At 41.8% G+C, this 24873-nt stretch overlaps 2 protein-coding genes across 5 annotated transcripts in view; both read left to right on the top strand.

The window, feature by feature from the left end:
- The window catches only part of EOGT (EGF domain specific O-linked N-acetylglucosamine transferase), a 42871-nt gene extending 28225 nt beyond the window's left edge, over positions 1-14646 (top strand). For all 4 annotated transcript variants that reach the window (XM_043443501.1, XM_043443503.1, XM_043443502.1 and 1 more), the window contains 5 exons: positions 347-415; positions 3662-3723; positions 9460-9579; positions 11785-11887; positions 12464-14646. In XM_043443501.1, coding sequence (XP_043299436.1) covers positions 347-415; positions 3662-3723; positions 9460-9579; positions 11785-11887; positions 12464-12610 — 501 coding nt within the window. In that variant the 3' untranslated portion in view covers positions 12611-14646. The remainder of the gene's footprint in view (positions 1-346; positions 416-3661; positions 3724-9459; positions 9580-11784; positions 11888-12463) is intronic.
- Positions 14647-19020: 4374 nt separating this feature from the next.
- The window catches only part of TAFA4 (TAFA chemokine like family member 4), a 202496-nt gene continuing 196643 nt past the window's right edge, over positions 19021-24873 (top strand). Inside the window, exon 1 of the mRNA XM_043442882.1 lies at positions 19021-20498. The gene's annotated coding sequence lies outside the window, so the exon portion shown is untranslated. The remainder of the gene's footprint in view (positions 20499-24873) is intronic.

Below are 24873 nucleotides of genomic sequence, written 5' to 3'. Positions count from 1 at the left end.
GGAAATTTTGATAAACTAAGAGATAGTGGAAGAATGTACTTTTTTTTCCTTTTCTTTTCCCTATCTCTCCCCTTCTTCTCCCAAGCTCCCACCCAGCCCACACACCCTCTGCCCCCAAATATACCCGAACAAACAGAAGTAGTGTAATGAGTGCGTTTTGCCTCCTGTGGCTAAAGTGAGTACATTTTTATCCCCTGGGAGAACTGTGAAGAAATCAGGCTAAAAGGAAAAAAAAAGTTCCATAAAGGTGTCCTTATTGAGTTTTATCTCTTGGTGAAAATCCCATTTTAAGTTTTGTTTAGTTATCTGTCCAGGTATACACAACAATATTTTGCCTTTTTCACAGGGTGGAAAAATTCGAGTGACCATTCTTGCACGGAGCACAGAGTATCGGAAAATACTGAACCAAAATGAGGTCAGTTTTTGGTATGCGTTTTTTTGTGTTTTTTTTTTTGGTATGCGTTTTTAATAGCAACATATTGAATTTAACTTCCTATGAGTAATGTGCTTTGTTTTTTTTCATACCCTACTAAATGCTTTGGTTTGAAATTATTAGCTTTTAGAATATTTTGATGGCTGCACCCAGTTCATTTATTAGATTTCTACTGGAAGTCATCAAACCAGACATTACTAAATGAGCTCTGCCTTACTATAGACTTTTCCTCTGCACCAACTCAGAGTGGAAACAGACAAAACTGCCTGAGTCCTGCCTTTGCTGCCATGGATTGCCAAACATTTTGTCTATGGACAAACTAACAGCTGAGCAATGGGAGAATATCTTTGAGCAGATGGTAGATGGAGTGTGGCAAGACTGTGGCCTCCAGCTGCAGATAAAGTTGGAAAAGTCCTCATCCTTTTCATGGGTATCTTAGAAATTGTTCCCCTCTTATGCTTCCTGACTCATTTCAGCAGCATCAATTCATAACTTATACTTAATTTCAACAAGATTGCAATGGAAGGCTCCCTGAAGAGCAGGACAGGGCAATGTGCTTGCAATAGGAAGGTTTCTAGATGTCTGGAAAAGACAAGGATTGTCCCCTAGAGACTCTGCAAAGAGCGCAGCACTGTGTATACCTTGATTTCATCCCACTGAGACTTCTGTCTCAGCGTGTCAAATTTCTGTGCTACAGCACTGTAAGAGGATAAATTGTGTTGTTTTAAGATGATAAGTTTGTAGTAATTTGTCACAGTAGCAAATAGAGAGGCATAAAACCGACTCCTTTATTTGTTTGTAAATCACTCTGGCTGCAAGAATAGGAACGGGGAGATTGATTAAGAGCTGTTGGCCCGATAAGAGCTTAGATGAAGGGGAGGACAGGAGGGATGACAAGATAAATGGTTTCGGGATATGTCTTGGAGACAGAGCCTATGACGCTGCTTGTGGGAGGGTAAAGTTATAGCCTCGGTGAGGCCAGGAGAGGTACTGGGAATCAGGCATGAACTCCTGGGCTGTTAGCCTAAGCACTTCAGCGGACCTGAGATGGGAGGGAATTTGGGGGCAGCTTTTGATGGGTAAAATGTTTGGCACAAGTTAATTTGGATGGCTAAGAGGCTGATCCAAATTGTATAATTAGCATCTCTTCTCGAGACACATATGGATTATGGAGGACATGAACATATGGTGTAATGAGGCATCGATTGCAAGCTCTGTGGATGGAAGAAATGAACAGCGTGTGTATGTGTGTTTTAAAGACCTGGAAATAAAAATGTATCAAGTAATGCACTGTGGGGTGGACAGATGAGATGCGTCGTTAGTAGGCAGATGAGTAGTACTTATTGGTAAGGTAACACGTTTTGGATGCAAGTATGTGCCAAGCATGTGTTCCCTCTGCCTGTCCATCAACTCTCCCAGCAGACAAATAATATCAGTATTTTATTATTATTCTCCATTCTAAACGAGAACACTGAACCTTGTAGGTTAAAAAAACATGCCCAAGTTCACCCAGCTGGTAAGCAGAGTAACAGGGTGGGGTGGGGGAGGGAAGGGAGCCTACTTCATAGGCAGAGAACACTCCATAGCTGTAACCCAGCTTCACCTGGGAGGAGGCTAACCACTTTCCTTCCCTGTCCATCGGTCAACTGCTGGAGCGAAGTCCAGTGGAAAGGTACCACAAATGGGTGCTGCACTGCAGCCGTCCATGTTCTCACATCCAGCCTCGCAGGGCGCGTGGATGCTCTTGCCCTAAGGCAGGATTTGGTCATTCAGCTCCAACCCCAAGCCATCGTGTGCCCAACTGGTTGCTTTGCTCCCAGGATTGGTGTCACTGGGAAAGGCAACTCCCAGGCAGAGAAGAAAGCACTTTTCCCTTTTCCTTGACTTGTGAATAGATAAAAAAACCTAGATACCCTCCTTAAATGATGGTTCATGCAGTCTTGCCCAAACTCAAGTTTAGAGCAGTCATTCCGGAGGGGTATGGCCATGTCTCTGTTCTGACTAGAAATCATGGAAAAGAGCATGCTTCCTTGGGGATCCTTGGAGACATGTGACTCCTTTTAGGAAGGCCCATCTCATTGCAAGAGAGGGACTCATGCCTTCTGATAAATTCTCCCCTGGAAAGTGGAATTCTAATCTTTCCTCACTCCTTCAACTACTTGCTATAAACAGTGTATCTGTGGGCGTCCAGGGGCTGTCCAGTGAGAGAAACTTCCATTTTATAACTTTTCGAGTGTGTGATGGGGGATGGGATTGGATTTGGGCCACTGCCTGTTGCTTTTTATAAGCGGGAGAATGGAGTGCACTAGCCAAGAACACAGGTTCTGGGGACAGATGACCTAGATTTAGTTTTGGCCCTGCCATTTGCTATATGGGAGATCCTGGGAAAGTTGTTTGCCTTCTCTAAGACTTCAGTCCATCATTTATGAAATGTGTATAATATAGTACTTCCTTGGTGTGGTATTTGTGAGCAGGAAGTGACATATACCTAAAGCACTTGGAAATGCCAGCAAGATTTCAGTGCAAAGTCAGTGAAACTTCTATAGCTGTTGCTGTTGCAGTGAGGGAGCAGGATACAAATACAAAACGCTTCTGAGGAGCAGTGATCCGTGGTGTTGGGTTAAGGTGGCTTATTTGTGAGGGACCTGGAGAACCATGGCGATGCTTTTGATGTGCTGATGAATTAATTGAGCTTAGTTGTTCTCTCTCTGCTAAAAGTATAGCTGTTTCTCTGTGTAGAGAAGTTGAAATTTTTTTCTGCCAGGAGTTTTGTATTTTTGGTGGATGAGGTTCCAAAGCACTAGGGGTTTGTCTGAAATGATATAATGGATAGGGAGACAATTCTGGAACAAAGTCGGTGCCCAGTGAATTTACATTGAAAGTTGAGGGACTGACTATTGGAATAACAGTAGCTAAAAGGTAACGTTTCATGTGTGTCTATGACAAGCCCTTTGCTTTTATGAATTTTCTCCTTTCATCCTTATAGCAGCCCAGTGCAGAGCAATTTTAGGAAGGTGGTGTGTTCCTCCCTAAAATGCAGAGGTGGAGCCTGTACTTGAACTCAGTTAAGGTTTAAAACTTAAACATATTTGGATGAAAATACAAAGGGGATTTAATACTTGAAACATAACTTTATATGAAAAATAAGAAATTTGGGGACTTCAAGGTAAATAAAATTGAAGAGAAGGAAGGAAAGGAAATTCTAAATATTTTTCTTTCTTCCCCCAGCTTGTAAATGCACTGAAAACAGTATCTACATTTGAGGTCCAGATTGTTGATTATAAGTATAAGTAAGTAATAATCCAGTCTTGGGCAGATCCTGTCCTCTTTGGCTTGAATGAGGGAGGAGCCTCCTCATCCTTTGGCGGGGAGAGGAGGGAGGACTCTGTGAATGGGAGATGTTGGCACTCGTGAATCTGGAAGGGACAAGCGGATACCATCAGTGAATGAAGTGGGCAGGTGAGGACGCCAAGCCTAGTGGGCAGAAGTTCCTCCACTGTGACAGCCCTGATGCTGTTATCAGGCCTGATAGTGTTGCCATACTATTCATTTTTAAAAAGAAGTGATGAATCCTATTTTCATTTGAAATTTCTGAATTTCTAAGGTCAGCAACTAGGGGACTTACCTGGTGATCCAGTGGTTAACACTTCACCTTTCAATGTAGGGGCTGCTGGTTCAATCCCTGTTTGGGGAGCTAAATCCCACATGCCTTGTGGCCCCCCAAAATCAAAACATTAAAGCAGAAGCAATATTGTAACAAATTCAATAAAGACTTTAAAAATGGTCCACATAAAAAAAAAAATCTTAAAAACCAGCAACTAATTCCAAATTTTAAAAAATGGGATAAGCCTGAATTGCCCTGTTGCTGGGTTTCATCTTCTGGCCTAAGATTAGTCGTATGGGAATAATTTGAGGTTCATAGAACAGTATGAGGTTTAAAAAAATCTTATAAAATATTTACATTTCTGGGACTTCCCCAGTGGTTTCACCTTTTAATGCTGGAGGTGTGGGTTAGATCCCTGGCTGGGGACCTAAGGTCCCACATGCTGTGGGGTGAGGCTAAAAATTAAAAAGAAAAAATTTTTTTTACATTTCCTTGAAAATTCTGACACAAGTAAAAAGTTAGAAAGATAGAATTTGCCTACCATTTATGTAACCAACTATATCATATGTTATATGTTACATAACCCCTGTCTACGTAACCCCTGTTGATACAGAAACTATAGGGCTATAAAAGTGGTACATGTTCTTGATTGAAAAAGTCAAGCAGTATAGAAAAGTTCCAAAGGAAAGTGAAAATTTTTCCTCTCTCCTTTTCACCCACCCACAGTCATAGTGTTTTCCAAATTTAACAGCTTTTTTTCTGTGTTAAAAAAGTACACATTTACCAACATACAGTGCCTCACATGATTCGGTTTAAACTTATCAGTAAGCCTGGGCGTTTAGCACCTCATTCATCACACGTTTGTTCATTTACACAAGTCTTTGTCAGGTACCTGCCATGGGCTGGTCACCATGCTTCGGAGGAAGCATGGCCGTGTCCCGACGTCAGACACTAAGTACAGATAAATAGTACTTGCAAGAACAGCTACTGTTTATTGAGACTTACTCTTTTTTTCCCCTCAACCTTTAACCTTTTTATTTTGTGTTGGGGTAGAACCGATGAACAATATTGTGGTAGTTTCAGGTGAACAGCGAAGGGACTCAGCCATACATACACATGTATCCATTCTCCCCCAAACTCCCCTCCTATCCAGGCTGCCACATAACATTGAGCAGAGTTCCACGTGCTATATGGTAGGACCTTATTGGTTATCCATTTTAGTATAACCATGTGTACATGATCTTCCCAACTGTCCCTTCCCCCCGACAGCCATAAGTTCATTAACCTAATCCATGACTGATTCATGTCAATGTATGGCAAAAACCACTACAATATTGTAAAGTAATTAGCCTTCAACTAATAAAAATAAATGAAAAAAAAATCTAAGTCTGTGAGCGCGGACACGTATTCTTAATGCTTTCCTTGCTGTGTCTCATCTTCCTCTTTCAAGAGTCTTGTGAAGTTTCTGAAGCTATTTCTGTCTGATAGGTGACACTAACCTGTGGTGGCAATCCTCAGGTGGCAGGCAAGAAGAGAGCCCAGGGTTAGTGACAGTAAATTCAGACCTTGTCAACCTGAGGGACACGAAAGAAACATAATAGCATTGAGCATTGTGAGTTCTCATCTACAGGCATTTCCCAGAAATGACGACTCCACGGATGTGTTCCCTGGACAAATGCCCCTCGTCCCCCTCAGTATCAGTTGGCATCCCGGGGAAACTGAGGCACATGTACATCGTGTGAGATGCACTTGGTGCCTTTGTCTTCCCTCATGCAGGTGCGGGATTTCTGTTCTGTTCTGAGAGGAAGCTCTTTAAAGAGGAGAAGCTGATTAAGAGGAAAGTTGCTTCCCCTTCTTCGATGCAAACAGATCTTGTTCGTTTATTTTTCTTCACTTTGGGTGGGTGGGACTGGGAGATTGGATTCCATTTTATTTATCATTGTGTTAGACTCTGTCCAGCATTTCTTCCCAGCCTCACTTCAGGGAACTTTTTTGGCTCTTGTTCTTGTTCAGTCAGTAGTGTCAGACTCTATGCGACCCCATGGACTGCAGCATGCCAGGCTTCCCTGTCCTTTACCATCTCCTGGAGCCTGTTCAGACTCATGTCCATTGGGTCAGTGACGCATTTCAACCATCTTGTCCTCTGTGTCCCTTTCTCCTCCTGCCTTCTATCTTTCCCAGCATCAGGGTTTTTTCCAGTGAGGCAGCTCTTTGCATCAGGTAGCCAAATCAAAAGGCTGTTTAGTTCCTCTTCACTTTTTGCCATAAGGGTGGTGGTGTCTTCATATTTGAGATTATTGATATTTCTCCCAGCAATCTTGATTCCGGCTTGTGCTTCATCCAGCCTGGCATTTGCATTATGTATTCTGCATATAAGTTAAATAAACAGGGTGACAATATTGGCCTTGACATACTCCTTTCCCAGTTTTGACCCAGTCGGTTTTCCATGTCCAGTTTTAACTGTTGCTTCTTGACCTGCATACAGATTTTGCAGAAGGCAAAAGGTGGTTTGGTATTCCCATCTCTTTAAGAATTTTCCACAGTTTGTTGTGATCCACACAGTCAAAGACTTCAGTGTAATCAATAAAGCAGAAGTAGATGTTTTTCTGGAATTCTCTTGCTTTTTCTATGATCCAACGGATGTTGGCAATTTGGTCTCTGGTTCTTCTGCCTTTTCTAAATCCAGCTTGAACATCTGGGAGTTCTCGGTTCATGTACTGTTGAAGCCTAGCTTGGGGAATTTCAAGCATTACTTTGCTAGAGTGTGAGATGAATGCAATTGTGTGGTAGTTTGAATATTCTTAGGCATTGCCCTTCTTTGGGAATTGGAGTGAAAACTGCCCTTTTCCAGTCCTGTGGCCACTGCTGAGTTTTCCAAATTTGCTGGTATATTGAGTGCAGCACTTTCACAGCATCATCTTTTAGGATTTGAAATAGCTCAGCTGGAATTCTGTCACCTCCGCTAGCTTAGTAGTGATGCTTCCTAAGGCCCACTTGACTTCTCACTCCAGGATATCTGGCTCTAGGTGAGTGACCACACCATCATGGTTATCTGGGTCATGAAGATCTTTTTTGTACAGTTCTTCTATGTAGTCTTGCCACCTCCTCTCAATATCTTCTCCTTCTGTTAGATCCATACCATTTCTGTCCTTAATTGTGCCAATCTTTGCATGAAATGTTCCCTTGGTATCTCTCATTGTTGTTTTTTTTTTTTTCCTGTCATTGTTTTGAAGAGGTCTCTAGTCTTTCCCATTCTGTTGTTTCCTCTATTTCTTTGGACTGTTCTTATCTCTCCTTGCTGTTCTTTAGAATTTTGCGTTGAGATGGGTGTATCTTTCCTTTTCTCCTTAGCCTTTTGCTACTCTTCTTTTCTCAGCTATTTGTAAGGCCTCCTCAGACAACCATTTAGCCTTTTTGCATTCTTGGGGATGGTTTTCATCTCTGCCTCCTGTACAATGTCACAAATCTCTGTCCATGGTTCTTTAGGCACTCTGTCTATCAGATCTAATCTGTCGAATCTATTTGTCACTTCCAGTGTATAATCATAAGGGATTTGATTTAGGTCCTACCTGAATGGCCTAGTGGTTTTCCCTACTTTCTTCAATTTAAGTCTGAATTTTGTACTAAGAAGTTCATGATCTGAGCCACAGTCAGCTCCCGGTCTTGTTTTTGCTGACTGTATAGAACTTCTCCATCTTCAGTTGCAAGGAATATAATCAATCTGATTTCGATATTGATCATCTGGTGACGTCCATGTGTAGAGTCGTCTCTTACATAATTGGAGGAGGGTGTCCGCTATGACCAGTGTGTTCTCTTGGCACAGTCTGTTAGCCTTTGCCCTGCTTCATTCCGTACTCCAAGGCGAAACTTGCCTGTTACTCCAGGTATTGCTTTACTTCCTACTTTTGCATTCCAGTCCCCTGTGATAAAAAGGACATCTTTTTTGGGTATTAGTTCTAGAAGGTCTTGTAGGTCTTCATAGAACCATTCAACTTCAGCTTCTTTGGCATTACTGGTTGGGGCATAAACTTGGATTACTCTGATACTGAATGGTTTGCCTTGCAAATGAACAGAGATCATTTTGTCGTTTTTGAGATTACACCCAAGTACTGCATTTCGGATTCTTTTGTTGACTCTGAGGGCTTCTCCATTTCTTCTAAGGGATTCTTGCCCACAGTAGTAGATATGATAGTTATCTGAATTAAATTCTCCCATTCCCTTCCATTTTAGTTCACTGATTCCTAAACTGTCAGTGTTTACTCGTACCATCTCCTGTTTAACCACTTGCAGTTTACCTTGATTCATGGACCTTTTGCCTCTTACCTTTCATTTCAAAGTTTGCACATCTTTCAGTGTCTTGAATTCAAAGACCAGCACACATAAAATTGTGGATTCGTCTGTTGCACAGGCAGGAAAATGCCCTCATGGTATTTGAGATAATTTAAGGGATACACAGATGTCAATTGAATAACTCAAATCATGCAAGAAAGAATTTATTTTATTTTTGAAAAGTTCTTGCATAATCTTAAGGAAATAGTTTTCAGTTGGTTGCTAAATATAACATCACTGTAATGCTTGGTAATTCCACTGTTTCATAAGGAGAGAGTGAGCCTCAGGATCAGAGCTTTTGCCTTGCAGTGTTACCTACCTACCTTGGAATAATGCTTTTTAGCTTGATTATACCCATTTTTACAGTTTTATTTCATGTGTTACTAGTTTTCCATTTAAGACAGGTATAACAGAGAAGGCAATGGTACCCCACTCCAGTACTCTTGCCTGGAAAAATCCCATGGACGGAGAAGCCTGGTAGGCTGCCGTTCATGGGGTCACTGTGAGTCGGATGCAACTGAGCAGCTTCGCTTTCACTTTTCACTTTCATGCATTGGAGAAGGAAATGGCAACCCACTCCAGTGTTCTTGCCTGGAGAATCCCAGGGACGGGGGAGTCTGGTAGGCTGCCATCTATGGGGTCGCACAGAGTCGGACACGACTGAAGCGACTTAGCAGCAGCAGTAGCAGCAACCATCAATATATCAAATCTAGAACCTGTTAAGCATTAGTGCTATAAATCAAAATAAATATGACCAAGGATGTTACATTGTAAGAAGGAAGAACAAGTACAGGGAAGAGTTCATGAAACACACACACACACACACACACACACAAAAGACAGGTATAAAAGTTTCCTTCTAAAATAAGAACATGCAAGTTTTAAAAAAGGCAAGCTTAACTTAGAAAAATGTTTAGTTATTAAGTAAGCTGTTAATTATGGGAGTAGACTTGAAATTGGCAAATATCATGAGAAAATGTACTTTGAATTGGGAATGACACTTGTATAAATGTTGTTACCATGAATTGTGAGCTTACTCAACTCAGTACTTTCCCTCTCCTCCCCTTTCTTTTGTTGTTCTTTATGTTCACAGGGAACTTGGGTTTTTAGACCAGCTGAGAATCACGCATAACACAGACATATTTATTGGAATGCATGGAGCTGGTCTTACCCATTTACTTTTCCTTCCAGACTGGGCTGCGGTGTTTGAACTGTAAGTGTTTGGGGACAATTTAATATTGAGGCAGCTGATAATGTTTTTTCTGCTTGCTGAGACTTTCATTCAGAGCCTGTAAAGGCTTAATATTTAATTATTACAAAGAAGTCACATCATATATACATCTAGAAGGAAAAGAAAAAAAGACCTAAAAGTTTGGAAACTGCAGTTATCCTTAGCAAGCAAATACCCCTTTCCTCCCCCATCTCAGCAGGATTCCGGAGATGTGGATCTGTGGCTTCCTTCCTCTGCGTGCATTCCTGTGTGCTTGTCAAACTGAAAGCCTCTCCCTGCCATCAGTGTAGTTACTGTGTGAAAAGAGAACCTGTGTGTTGCACACTCATGTTCATAGCAGTATTATCTCATTAGCCAACTGGTAGAAGAAACTCAATTGTCCATTGAATATGGAATGAGTAAATGAAATGTGATACAGACACAAACATACCCAGTGGAATACTATTCAGCCTTAGAAAAGAAAGAAATCCTGTCTCATGCAGTGACAGGGATAAACCTTGAGGACATTATGTTAAGTGAAATGTTACTCTGAAAAGCACAAATACTGTATGATTTCACATTCATGAGGTACATAGAGAAGTCAGATTCATAGAGACAGAAAGTAGAAGGGTGGGTGTCAAGAACTGGTGGGAGAGGTGAAGGGGGACTTAGTGTTTAATGAGGACAGAGTTTCACATTTTCGTGATGAAAGTGTTCTGGAGATTGGTTATAACAACGATCTTATATGTACTACTGAACTGTACACTTAAAAATGGTTAAGATGGCAAATTTTATGTCATGTGTTTCCTACCACAATTTAAAAAGAGAGAGTTTGAGTATCTGTACTTCTAGTGAAGAACACATCTCCAAAACATAAGCCAACCTCTTTGCCTGGTGCTCACAGGCACCATACAATTCCATGGGCCCGTATGATTCCATATACACATACGGGAGACTGAGGCCTCAGGGGAAAGTAATTTTCCCATGGCGTTCCTTTAACTCGGTGGTTGGTTGTGGAGACATGGACCTCTCTCCTTTGATAATTCTACTCTGGATACCAACAGTGATTACTGTTACCTGATTTCTTCCTGTTGCATCTAAATATCTTGATTTTGTGGTCATATTTAAAAATACCCTGGCATTTAAATGAGAGACTATTTAGAAAAAAAGTTGTCATGAACTTCCAACACCCCTGAAAAACCTTTACAAATAAATACATATGTTAGATAAATAGCTAGATTATTGTGGATTCTATTTCAGTTCTTCATTTCTCCCTGAGAGAGAGCGGGGGGGAGAGAAAAAGGAAGGAAGGAAAGAAATGTCACTGAGAAATTTCAGTCCTTTTAGGTCAACAGTCCTGGGATCAATATCTTTTGGAGAATGTGTTACCCACCCACTCCAATGCTGTGTTCATATGCACAAAGCTGGGGTTATTAGGAGTTAATATCAGTTTTTTTTAATATCAGGAGTTTTATCAACAGGCCTGTTGATAAAAATCCCCTCCATTCTTTAATCCTACTCTGCTTTTTGAAAGGTAAGATGATTTAGTTATGGAAATATTTTAAAAATAATCTGTTTCACTTTTGTGTGTGTTTCTATAAACAAGTTTTATTTATATTCCATACTACAGTTCACTCATGTAAATCATATAATTCAGTGCTTTTAATATATTGACAGAGTTGTGTAACCACCACCACAATTTTATAATATTTTCATTGCCCCCCAGAAAAAATCAGTCCTCTTCAGCAGTTACTCTCATTCCATCTTCCTCCCAGCCCCTAGAAACCACTCATCTACTTTCTATCTCTGTAGATTTACCCACTGTGGACATTTCACATAAGTGGAATCATGCAGTATGTGGGCTTTTTCTTACTGGTTGCTTTCACTTCGTGTCATGTTTTCAAGGTTCATCCATGTTGTGGCATGGATCAGTGCTCATTCCTTTTTATTAGCGATAATTCTTTGTATGGTTATATACCATGTTTTTTTAATCCATTTGTCAGTTGATAGGCATTCAGATTCTTTTCACCTTTCGGCTATTGTGAATGCTGCTGCTATAAACATGAATCTCACTCTTTTCTCTTGTTTACTGTTTATACAATCTTTTGCAAGAACATATTTGGGAGGTGAATTTTTTCCCCAAAGAACTGTGGACTGGTCAAAAATCCCAGGCAAAAGCCCTATGTATGGATGCCCTTGTGTCCTTAGGTACAACTGTGGAGATGAACGTTGTTACTTGGACCTGGCTAGGCTGAGAGGTGTCCACTACATCACTTGGCGAAGGCAGAACAAAGTCTTTCCTCAAGATAAGGTAAAGTTCAGTGACGAAACTCATCTTGTTTTAGTTTTTAATTGGCTTTGAGTATCTATAATTAAATTGCAAACTGTCTTTAAGCTTCAATCCAAAGATAAAACTGTTCTCTGGAATCGTGAGTTGTTGTTTTTTTATATTTGCAAACTTATGGGAGAGGGGAAATTAATTATTCTCTATCTTTATGTGGAAAAGTGACCATGAAATTTTGGACTAGTGAGATCTGTTAAATTATTTAGAGACAGGATCTGCAAACTATAGACCAGTGGGCTATATCTGGCCCTCCACTTGTTTTTATAAATAAAGCTTTACTGGAACACAGTCCTTCTCTTCTGTTCACATTTCTATGGCTCCTTGAGCACTTCAGTGGCAGGGTTGAATAATTGTGGTGGAGACTCTGTGATTCACAGAGCTGAAAGTACATGCTGTCTGGCCTGTTACTGAAAAAAATTGCCAGCCTCTGATGTAGAGCATAAATTAAAACAGTTGCTTTTGGCCAAAATAAAATAATTTTCTTCTTGCTCAGAAAACCACATCCTTAACAGCTTACATATTTGTCTTTTGCTATTTTTGCAGGGCCACCACCCAACTCTGGGGGAACATCCAAAGTTTACCAACTATTCTTTTGATGTAGAAGAATTTATGTACCTTGTCCTTCAGGCTGCAGATCATGTATTGCAACACCCAAAGTGGCCATTTAAGAAAAAACATGATGAGCTATAAATGTGTTGAGTCTTTTTGCCAAAGGGGAGTTTTTGAGCAGTCCCACACCCAGACTCACCTCACAGTTAAATAGGTAAAACAGCCTGTTATCTCCTAGCCCCAAATCGCCTTTTTTTTTTTTTTAAATACCAGTACAATGCCTTCAGGATATTACTTATGTCTTTTATAGCTTTTAGGTGTTTTGTTTGATTTTTGTGTCATTGCTATTTATCAAGATACTATTTTTGCACTGAAAACTTTACTTTTTATAGTTCAAAAATTGGGCCTGGGCTCACTGGTATCATTGAGCCTTTTTCTTAGGGATGCCAAAGTTTGCAACTTTCTTAGTTTTAGAATTTGTGTTTTTGTAGAATACCATGAGATCATCATTTTAGAGGCTTCCAACTTGATATGTTTGAGTAAAATCATGACTCATCTATTTGCCATAGTTTGTTCATAGCACTGTTCATAATTGGACAGGAAAACATGCAACACACCCATGCATACGTGCACACACACATGCACACGGTTGTGGTTTTCAGTACCAATCTATAGGACTGTGTTATAGATCAAACAGTATTATAAATAGATCTGTTTTCGTCTTATCAGAGTCCAAACTTAGTCCCAATGAATTCTCTGTTATATCTTTATAGTCAGCGCCAGGTTATATTCATCCAGAACCTGAATAAATCATGCTGTTTCCTTAAGTCATATTCATATATTTCATATGCAAGTCATGTTTTCCCCACATGTAACAACCACAGATGATAAAAACAAATGAGAATGTTCTTTAGAACGGTTTTTTTTTAACGTATCTTCTAGCTGGTTTCCACTGGCTCCTTCTTAGCCGTGGAGAGCATTTATGTATGAAACAGTGGTTTCATTGTGCACATATTTGTAAGTGCATATACTTGTGTGTATCTGTCTACCTCTTTTAGCATGGAACTATTCCAGTGTTTGATTTTGCAAACTACAAATTAGCCACAAGAAGAGATTTTTTCCCCCTATAAGAAAAATAAAGGCAAAAAAGGGTAAAGACACATGTGAATTAGCCAGTTCAAAATGGATAAGAAGCCATAAGAGAGTGCCATAGATTAAAAAGTGTATCTGACAGCCACCCTACTCCCTCAATGAGATTCACTTCTTACTGTTTATGAACCTTCAATTTAGTGGTCGGAAACCATGGATTTATTTTATTTCAAAATGTGAAGTTTACATTTTATTAACACTTGAGTAATCTCATTTAGAGACTAGCAACTTCTATTTTTTTAAGTAAAGGATTAACAAAGTACAACAGAGCTAAACTTTTTTTTATGTTTTAGAGTAGTTAAAAAAGAATATACAGAAGACAAGTGACCTGAGAATCCTAAAATATTTATTATCTGAACCTTTACAGAACACATTTGCTGACTCCTGCTTTAAAGGATTATCAACAGTCTTCTAGAGTTTAGGAATATTTATTAAAATATCTGTAAATTAATTAATGAATCACTGTAGCAGTAGCTTTGATTTGAGACCTTTACAATATTTAAAAAGACTCACAACATGATTTTTGAAATGATTGGTATTGCTCCTGTTCTTTGTCCAAAACACTGAGTAACTGCTGAGAAAATTATTCACATGAAAAGAATTGTCAAGGCTATGTTGCATGTTTAGTCAGAGAGGCAGAAACATCTAAAAAAAAAATGGCCTGAAAAAAAAAGGTTTCAGCATTTATCTTCTTACCTCATTTTAAGAAGTGTTTGGGAATGTGATTCTGTAGATGAGCAAGTATTTTAGACATTGAAAACAATTTCATTATAAAATGTTACATTTGCATATTTCACAAAGAAACAGTACATTTTATAGAAATGAGAATATACTAGGTACTTTATGTAATTCACTTTTATCAGACTTTCTTTTTTTGATGGGAACAAAAGAAGGTCTTCAAATTGTTATAAAATTTAAAATGTAAAGACTGCTCTTTTTATTAAGTCTTTGAAAGAGATGCATGTCATTGTTTGTACATTTGGGATATGGCTTTGGAATAAATCTTTTTATATTTTATTTGAACACCAGACTATTTTCAGGATTTTCTGTGTCTGAATGTCAGATGTTTACCTTTTTTTTTTTTGGCAATCTGGTCACTCTAGATTATACAAATTGAGTAGCGCACTGATAATTCAATTTAAAGAAAAGTTGTACCTTACAGTTATTTAGCAGTTTATTATGTGATGCTTTCATGGTATATTGCATAATCTGTATAAACTCAACTTATTTGTTCCCATTTTTTAATGTGACAAAAGTCAGATGCTGTTTAAGGGACCTCCCTAAAGATCACATGTCTTCTAATCCCACATCTATAGTCCTATATTTATTCACCAAATTATGTGGTAAATATTGATGGAGCAACGACTGTGTACATTTCTACTCTAGGTTCTGGGGATACAGTAGTGAGAAGAATAAGAAAAAAGTGTTTGCCTTCATGGACCTTGCGTTCTGATGGAGAAGACAGATATTAACATAAACAAGGAAAATATACTGTGTGTTGGATGTTGATACAAGCATGATGTGGACAAAACTAAAACAGGAATGAGGGCTGTGGAGCTCTGAGGGGAGGTAGAGTCCAGCACACTTAGGTAGAAGGTCATGGAAGTCCTTGTTGAGGCCACCCTTGAGTCAGGACTTAAAATACCTAAGGGAGGAAGCAATGTAGATAGCCAGCAAAGAGTATTCCAGGATGATGGAATAGTATGTGCCAAGGTCCTGAGGCAGGAGGGTACCTGGTATGTTTGAGGAACAGCCAGGAAGCCAGTGTAGGGGCAGAGAAGTAGGAGACAAGTTTCAAAGAGGTAATGGGCCTGGGATGCAAATGGCAAGGTTCTTGTCCTTTGATGGTGATGAGATGGGAGTCATTGAAGGGATCTCAACAGGAGGAATGGCCTGACTGAAGAGGATAACTGTAGCTGTTATGCTGGCAAGAGACTCTGGAGAAATGTTTCAGGTCGTGTACCCTGAGGAAGAGACTATGGGATGTAAATTTGTATGCAGGTGGTTTGTTCGGGAAGATGCTCCTTGATGGACACCTGGAAGGAAGAAAAGGGACCAGACTGGGGTGGAGGGAGTGTGGAGCTGCAACACAATTGCAAGTGAGGCCTCAGGGGGGCACTGTAGAGCTGATTGTAAAGACGAGATCCTCATAGCAATGAATCCCTGATACCGGCATTTCTCCAGAGGGGTGTAGTCTGGAGCAGGGCAGCTCTCTTCAGCTGAAGGCAGTTCCTGGAGAGGAGCTTGGTGTGATCCATCAGTGGTCAATATTCCCACCGCAGTGGTGGTGGGTGGATCTCCCAGACCCTCTATAGCATCCATAGTGCGATGTTACCATTCACCGTGTTCCACTCTCCCTTCTACTGCCTGCCAACAGAAAGTTATAGCTAAGGCTTCATTTGATCCAGATTTTATTTGTTTTAAAGACTCCTTGAAGACAGTTCTGTGTACTTCATATGGTAGAAGGTGAGAGTGGCTTTGTGGACCATGTGAGTTCTCTGTCCCATATTATTATTTGTTGGTCCCCACCTCTAATCTTTTAACAAATGTAAAAACCATTCTTTGGGATATTTAAACAGGTTAAGGAACTTGCCCAAAGCCACACAGCTAATAAGTAATAGGTGGATTGGATATAGGGCTTTCTTTGTGAAGGAATTTAAACAGAGGTAATGTAGGAAGTAAAGGATGAAAGGAAGGAAGGGAAAGAGGGAAGGAGGGAGGGAGGGAAAGAAGGAAAGAGAAGAGAGAAGTTGGGTGGAAAAGACAATAGAGAAAGTAGTCCTGGTGTTAGGCTGTTTCTTGCAGTTACAATATAGTTTTCTCTTATACTCAATGGAGAGAGAATTGGAAAAACACTTGCTTTTTGAAACGAAGAGCAATAATCAGATCAGGTATGGTTGCCTTGGAGAAACCAGTCTTTCAGAATACTATATTCACAACCAAGGGCTATTGCCAGACACTTTAATATCGTCTTCCTCTGTTAGCTTATTGGGGCATGGCATAAGATGTCATAAGCACGCTTGTCACGGCGGAAGTGGCTTAGAGCTTGGCTGCGGTTATGTGGGCCCTCTCTTTGGACGGTAATGTGCATTTTAACCATGAGGTGGCAGTCAAGCCCTTCCAAATGGCCTCTCTGCACTCTGAAGGCCTGGGTATAATAATCTCATTGTAGATTCCAGACACCTGAGTGCCAGGAATAAGGCCTTGCTTCTGTGTGTGATGTATTTTTTCCATTCCTGATTTGAGGTAAAGTGGGAAAATTATCCTGGACAGTTTTCAGATTTAAGTGTGGAATTTCTTAGCTGCAGCCAATTCCTGAATCCTTTGTACCATCTCCTAATCATCCTGTGGAAAGAGCATTTGGTCTTGGGAAGATGATTTCTAGTGACAGAAGCTTTTCAGTGGAATGCAGGCTCACTGATGTGAAGGAATTTTCTTGGGAAGAGAGCTCTGTTGTAGGATCGCTAGATAGCCCATTAGTTCCTCAGTCCTTTTAGGACCTAAATTCTTTGTTATATTGGGCTTGATAGGTTATTGCATATATATAGTGCTGTTACCATTGAGCAGAACAGACTGTAAGTGGAAGAGTTCTCGTGCTTGTGTTTAGTTACACAATCATGTCTGACTGTTTGCAACCCTTTTGGCTGTAACCCACCAGGCTCCTCTGTCCATGGGATTTTTCAGGCAAGAATACTGGAGTGGGTTGCCATTTCCTTCTCCAGGGGATATTCCCACCCCAGGGTCTCTTACATCTCCTGCATTGGCAGGCAGCTGCTTTACCCGTTGAGCCAACGGGGAAGCCCAGTGTAAACGAAGGAGTTCATTGAGGTCTAAATGCCAAGAGTGGTACCATGTTAATTAAAGAGGGAGGTTGTAAGATAAAAGGTAAAGAAATGACCCAGGTCCCTTCAGCAGGGCCATTTGGATGGAAGATGTGAGGAAGATGCCAAGGTTTCTGGAACCAAGACACCAGATATCAGCTATTGGTGCTTTTTTTGTATCAAGTACAATTATGAGCTGCTCTTCAGTTCTTGGTGAGGCCACTTGTACATTCAGCTCATGCATTGGGCGCCCTCTTCCAGCCTGAAAGAACCTAACCCACCCAGCCATGCCTGACTCCAGGAGTGACTGTTGCACCCAACACCACGGTGATGGGAGGACATGGACCCAGACATCTTATTCCAAGTTTAATGCCACACTGCGGCCCCATCACACCGTTGCCTCTCAAGCTGAGATTGATCAGCAGGAGAAGCAGAGGTAAAAAATAATGGTAATTTCCAGAAAAATCTGGGAAGTAAATGTGAAGGACGCACAGGTAGAAGTCCCTAATGGTCTTAGGTAGAAATCGGAGCTGGGCAGAGGGTTAAATAATGGTGCCTTAGAAATCAGGCCAGTTTGCCATGGGGCAGCTGGATGAGGACTCGGCAAAGAGGAGATGAAGTTAAAGGTGAAGTTTCTAAGTCTCAGAAGAAAACCTGTCCTTAAAGTGGATAGGCAGTAAATAAAGCCGAGGACAAGAGTGAAAGGAGGGAATTACTAGACACACGTACAGGTCAAAGAAAAGGCAGGAAGAGACCAAGATAACATTGAAAAGCTTGCGAAAAAGGGAGACTGAGGAGGACGATGCAAACACTGAGGAAGCTGGTACGTCTCTTAGTGCAGCAACCCCTCCAGCCCCTGAGGGCGGCGGAAAATGGGGAGAAGGGCACGAGAGCACCGATTCACAGCGAAAGCCATTCTGCACTGATAGAAAAATGTAAATCCTCCAGAGAAATATCTTTATCTACGCATCGTTTTTCAAAAATGCAGGGAATATTCAGCAACATTCTCAGGGAGAGAATTTACACAGGATGCTTTTATAAGTGTTTATGGTTCACTTGGTGGAAACGGGCCCAGGAGTTTTTCCTCCTGCAGTTCACAAGGATGTCAATGCATCCTCGCCTGTGAAATTAAAAGTAAGATGTGATGGTGGCGCATCCTTACTGCCATCACCACACTGAGACATGGAGCCCAGATGGGATTTTCGTTCTGCCTGGCAGGTGTCTATGCAAATAAGCTGCCTTTCAGAAATTGCTGGGTAATACTATCATATTGACTTTGTACTAGATTATATGCTCTTGGATAGTCATACTTTTGCAATTCAAATAGCAGTCTGTTGAAAAGAGTTTTATGATGGCTGCTACTTGGTGCAGGCAATAAATCTGGGGGACCAGGAATAAAAGTAATAGGCAGAAAGAGGCGCCCATTCTTTTACAGCTATGCTTGAGACTGGTGAGAAGGGCCAATAGCTGGGAAGCATCTTACAGTCTCCTTTTGTCTTTTTGCTGCTGCTGCTTTAGTTCTTTTTTCTTCTTCTTCCTCATATTTTTCCCCCTCTGCCCCCACCCCACCCCAAATATTAGCATTTATAAGTTTGCTTCTGGGGGTCTTCCCTGGTGGTCCAGTGGTTAAGAATCCGCCTTGCAATGCAGGGGATGCAGGTTCGATATCTGGTCGGGGAGCTGAGATCCCACCTGCCATAGAGCAACTACGTCTGCGTGCCCCACAACTATTGAGCCTGCGCAGTACAGCCCTAGCGCTGCAACTACTGAGCTTGCGCCCTGGAGCGAGGACCCACAACTACTGAGCCTGCGCTCTGGAGCCACAAACCACAACTACTGTGACTGCATGTGCAACTGCTTAAGAACACATGCCCGTGCTCCACCAAGAGAAGCCACTGCCAGAAGGCCGAGCACCACAACTAAGGACTAGCCCCCACTCGCCGTAACTAGAGAAAAAGCCCACACGCAGCAATGAAGAGCCTGCAGGCTGCAAGGACCCAGGGCAGCGCCTACACCCCCTCTAAACGTCTGCACTCTTGGTGAAAGTAAAGACCGCCGGTCAAGAACCCTACAGAAAGGTTTGGACTTGTTGGTTCCTAGTGAACACAGGACCCGGGGACAACATCTACTTCCCCGGCTCAGTTGAGACTTTCTGAGATTGCCCCTCCCCCCGCATGATGTCGGGCAAGTGCAAACACATGAAGTCTTAGGACAAAAAGCAGCTTTGCAGAGCCATGATGAGGAGCAGGGTGGCAGAGCGGTGGAAGGGACGGGCTCTGACCTACCACTGACTACCCCAACGACCTAGGGCAAGCCACTGACACTCGGGGAGCCTCAGTTTTCTCATCTGTGAATGGACACTACTTAGGGGACCAACCTGAAGGTTGTTGTGAGGCTGTATTTGGTCCTTGTATCTGCAGGGCACTTCGTGGCACAAACAGCTGTGAGGATAGAGGAGCCTGATCTTAATCAGGTAATCACGCAGGTGAGGGTGTGTAAGGATAACCAGTGGGGCTGCCTGGGAAGGGGAGGAACTTGTAACCAAGAGATGCCGTGCCCTGGGGCAAGAGGGAAGGTTCCTCGCAGGCAAAAAATAAGGTAGCACACCTTGGGTCTGGCACACGGGATGGCCTCCTAAGCTGGGAGAGGAGCTGGGAGGTGGAAGAAGGAGAATAGGAGGCAGATGACGCAGACCCACAGGAAGCCTGGGTCCTCGGCCGTGAGCACGGGAGAATCCTCCACGTGATGACAACTTGAGCCTGAAAGACCCTGAGGACAGTGGCCGCTGAGGTCTGCTTGATTCAGTGATGGACTGACAGTCCTATGAGGTGGAACAGCTCCTAGAGACCAAGCGGGCTTCAGACAGAAGTTGTAGAGGCTCCAGGGCTATCAGACTTGAACTTAGCTTCCCACTGAGTGGTTTCGTCAGCATCACCTGAGAACCTCAGCAACGGCAAAGGCCTGACTGCCAGCCTGCCTTCTCCTGGCCACAGGATTCTCAGCTATCTGCGTCCAAACTTCGCTTCTGCCCCTTCAGTCTGTGATTAAACGGGCAAAAGGTACGTGATGTATGCAAATATATGCAGATATGAATATGTAAGCCCAAGGATCAATTATGTAAAGTGGCCAAAGGGTCGCTCTGCCAGGAGGGAGAGCCTGGGCCTCACTCTAACATCTTTTTGCAAAATGTGTGCCTTCTGAATGCTGGGGAGGTGGGGATTCGTTTGTTTGCTAAAAGTGTTTAAGAACGGGTTGAAACTTCAAGAAATCCTAGTGTAGCTCAGAGTTTTCAATTATGTAGGAAAATGACTACTAGGAAGGTGGGGAGGGGAAATCAAATGTTGTGGTCTGTGGGTAGGTTGGAAAAGAATTTCCAGACTTGAGGCGGCATAAGAGGAGACTAGAGTTTGTTAGAGTGGGAGACGCTGTTAGGGCAGTGGGCCAGCTGGTGGGAGAGCCGACCCCTTTTGTGGGCCAGTAGCCAATTCTATAGCCTCAAGACAAAAAATTCCTACTGGAAGAGTGGCATTAGGTGATTGGTTAGGATGCTATAGGGTGGTAATAGGATGGATATTTTACCTAATATGGGTTCAGTGAAGTGGCTGGTTTAGATCCCCAGGCTCATGGCAACAGTTGCTATGGGGCTTGGTCAGTTCTGGAGATTTTTTGTCCTGTGACCTTGGTATGGGGCTCCACACCAAAGCTGTGTTTATTTTATTTTTTAAAAGAAATAAAGTGAATTGCTGTCTGTTGGAGGGAGAGGGGAACTTGAGGCAGGTGTTATTTATGATGTGATCGTTCAGGGGCACATGATTGAGAAGGGCTCTGCCTGAACTAGGGTTTGTCTCAGTGAAGCTCCAAGCCTGCTCCTCCCCCCACTGCTTTTTAAATTGAAGTTAGTGGCTGTATAATAATATGTTTCAGGTGTACAGCCTAGGGATTCACAGTTTAAAAGTTATATTCCAAAAAAGGAGTTGCATTCCATTTACAGTTGTTATAAAATATTGACTGGATTCCCCATGTTGTACAGAATATCCTGGCAGCTTGTTTATTTTATACATAGTAGTTTGTGCCTCTGAATTCCCTACCCCCAGCTTACCCCCTCCCCACCTCCTTCTCCCCACTGGTAATGGCTCTTTGGTTGCCTCATATGTGTGAGTCTGTTTTGTTTTTGTTACATTCATTAGTTCTATTCTCTAGATTTCACATATAAAGGATATGATACAGTGTTTGTCTTTCTGTGTCTGACTTATTTTAGTAAATGTAATACCCTCCAAGTCCATCCATGTTGTTGCAAATGGAAAAACTTCTTTTTTATGGTTGAGTGGTATTCTGCCTCTGCTTTAAACGTTCACCTGTCATTGGACAGTTAGCTGGCTTCCATGTCTTGGCTCTTCTAACTAATGCTGCTGTGAACATTGGAGTGTGTAGATCTTTTCGAATTAATGCTTTTATTTACTTTGGAGATATACTCAGGAGTGGAATTGCTGGGTCATATGGTAGTTTGAGTTTTAATTTTATGGAAAAATCTCCATGTTGTTTTGTACTGTGGCTGTATCAATTTACATTCGCACCAGTAATCAATGAGGGTTCTCTTTTCACCATGTTCTTGCCAACATTTGTTGTTTTTGGTATTTTTAATGACAGTCATTCTGACACTCATGAGATGATAGCTCATTGTGGTTTTGATTTGCATTTCCCTGATGATTAGTGACGTGGAACATTTTTTCATGTGCTTGTTGGCCATCTGTATGTCATCTTTGGAAAAATGACTGTTCAGATCTCCTGCCCATCTTTTAATTGAGTTGTTTGTTTTTTTGATGTCAAGTTGTATGAGCTCTTGATAAATTTTGGAATGCACGTGTGTGTGCTAAGTCGCTTCAGTTGTGTCTGACTCTTTGCGACCCCATAGGCTGTAGCCTGCCAGGCTCCTCTCTCCGTGGGATTCTCCCAGAAAGAAAACAGGAGTGGGTGACTGTGCCCTCCTCCAGGGGATCTTCCTGACCCATGGATTGAACCCACGTCTCTTATATCTCCTGAATGGGCAGGCAGGTTCTTTACCACTAAGTATCATTTGCAAATAATAGAGAAACTAGAGATTTGTCTCAGTGAAGATCCAAGCCTGTCTTTTATACATAGAAAAAGGTTCTTTACACGAATGAGAAGTACCTAATGCATTACTGCCTATGTGGCTGGTGACTTTTGTCAATATTCAGCATTTTGTCCACCTGCCCCCAACATCACCAGGGGCTCCTGTCAAGTCTGCTCAATGGGTCTGCAGGCCTTCAGAAGGTGCTCCTTGGCCAGGAAGTGGCAGTCTGAACGTGGGTTGCAAAAGAATTTCCAAACACAGTATTGCAGAAAGGAATGAGTTTATTAAGAACAAAGGGCAGAGGTAATGTGGGGGCTGCAAGCACAGCGGGCTGACCTCCTGTCAGCCTTGGGAGAGCCAACAGTTTTCCCGGGTTAGTAGCCAATTTTTATAGCCTCGAGACAAAGAACGTTCTTGCTGGAAGGGTGGCATTAAGTGATTGATTGGGGCATTGTAGGGTGAGTAAAGGGGTGGGCATTTTTGCCTAATTTGGGATTAGGAAACTGGCTGGTATGAATCAGCAACTGGGGGCTTTTGGCAACGGTTGCAATGGGGCCCCGTCAGTTCTGGAGCCGACCTTGGCTCTGGGCTCCACTTCTGTGTCCTTGGGGCAGGACTGCATAGCAGGGTTTAGATTTGGCCCACCCCAGTGATACAGGGGTGTATGATGATACCGTAAGAGCCGAGAGTAACTTGGGAACATGCACTGAACCCGTGCTGAGGACAGCACCCACATGGTTTTGATCTGGTTGCCTTGCTTGTCTCTGAGTTAGAGAAACTGAATTTTTGAATTGAATGCAGTAGCAGAAAATAGTGATCAAGTCAGAGAAAAGAGAAAAAACAAAACCCTTTCCAAGCAAGAAAGCAAAACACTATTCGGAACGGACTGTTTTGCTGCAGTCATGTTAAAATGTGGAGTTGTGTATGTTTTTAATTGAGAAATGTAGAACATGCCCCACCACCCTGACTGACAGGCTGACATTTCCCATGTCCTTGGTCCTCACCCCACCCTTCCCTCCACCCCTAAACCCTCATCCCCATCTTCAGCCAGTCCCCACACCTGACCTCACCCTCCTAGTTTGATCCACTATGGAAAGAGTGGCAGTGTTATTTATCACCCTGAAAAATGCTACATGGAGCCCAAGGGTTGTGTGTGATGGTCATGTCAGTGGGAACAATTCATTATTCCATCAACCACTTGGCATGTCAGTCAATGAAAAAATATGTGCTTTAGAAGTGACAGCTCAAAATAGTCTTTTCAGCAATTGGCATGCCAGGATCTTGATAGTATAATGAATTATTCTTTAAACCTATCATTTCATGCCATCAATTTGGCCATGTAGACTTTACCTTTTTTGAAGGGGGGGAGGCCAGGACTGAATTATAGAAGTTATCTAAAATAACAAGTTAAATAACTTTGTAACCTGGGAAGCAAAGATTGGAGTTTTGAGAAGTGGAATTAGAAAGAATGTTCCTTGGGGAAGATAGGTAAACACAATTACAACTAATAAACATGTAAGAAAAGTTCACTGAGGTTCTATGAGTCTTGGGCATGAAAAAATAGTTCATTCTCATTGACCACTGAAATTTTATCCTCGTTTTCCATAATAAGGCACCAAGAAACTGAGATTATTAATTATTCTGTGTGCAGCTTGATATATGTTCGCTGAGCAGTATATTTAGTTCCTGCTTATTTAGGAGATGTGGCTATCTTGGATTGAATTTTGAGTTCCGTCAGAAGGTCGGTTTTTCCCAGTTAATCTCCATACATAGATTTCTTTTCCCACACTTGATGTATGGTTTTTCTTATACTCCTGTGGCTAATTAATTCCATTCCCATTCTCAAGTCTGAGCTCTTCAAAGGTTTGCACCTATCTCTTCTCCTCTGAGTATTTTGAAACCAGGACTGAGAACTTGCACAGCTTGCTGGCTTTTTGGAAAATGTTTAGGACCTTGGCATGTATTTTGGGTGACTTCTGAACGTGGCACACAGCATGTCGAGGTTTCAGCTGGTCAAATTGCTTTCATCCTAAAATGTCAGCTTTATTTCTAGGAGCAGCAGCTGCCACAGACTTTTTTTCCCCCCTCAGATATCTCCACTGAATTGCTTGATGTGTCAATGGTTATTTTCCGTTCTGTTAAATAATGCCAGTTGCTCCAGCGATGGTCATTTTAATACCGTCACAAAATAACAAGCAGTGTCAATTTGTTTTCAAGATTGGGTCTTAATTGTTCACCATTGTTTGAAAATAGAGAACAGCCTCATTAATCCACTGCTGAATATTAAGAATTTCATTAAAATATTGCCTGGAAAGGAGAGTTACTTCAAATCCCCTTCACGT

This window comes from Cervus canadensis, chromosome 22, assembly GCF_019320065.1.
Source record: "Cervus canadensis isolate Bull #8, Minnesota chromosome 22, ASM1932006v1, whole genome shotgun sequence".
Classification (NCBI taxonomy): domain Eukaryota; kingdom Metazoa; phylum Chordata; class Mammalia; order Artiodactyla; family Cervidae; genus Cervus; species Cervus canadensis.
This window is presented reverse-complemented; position numbering and strand designations above follow the sequence as displayed.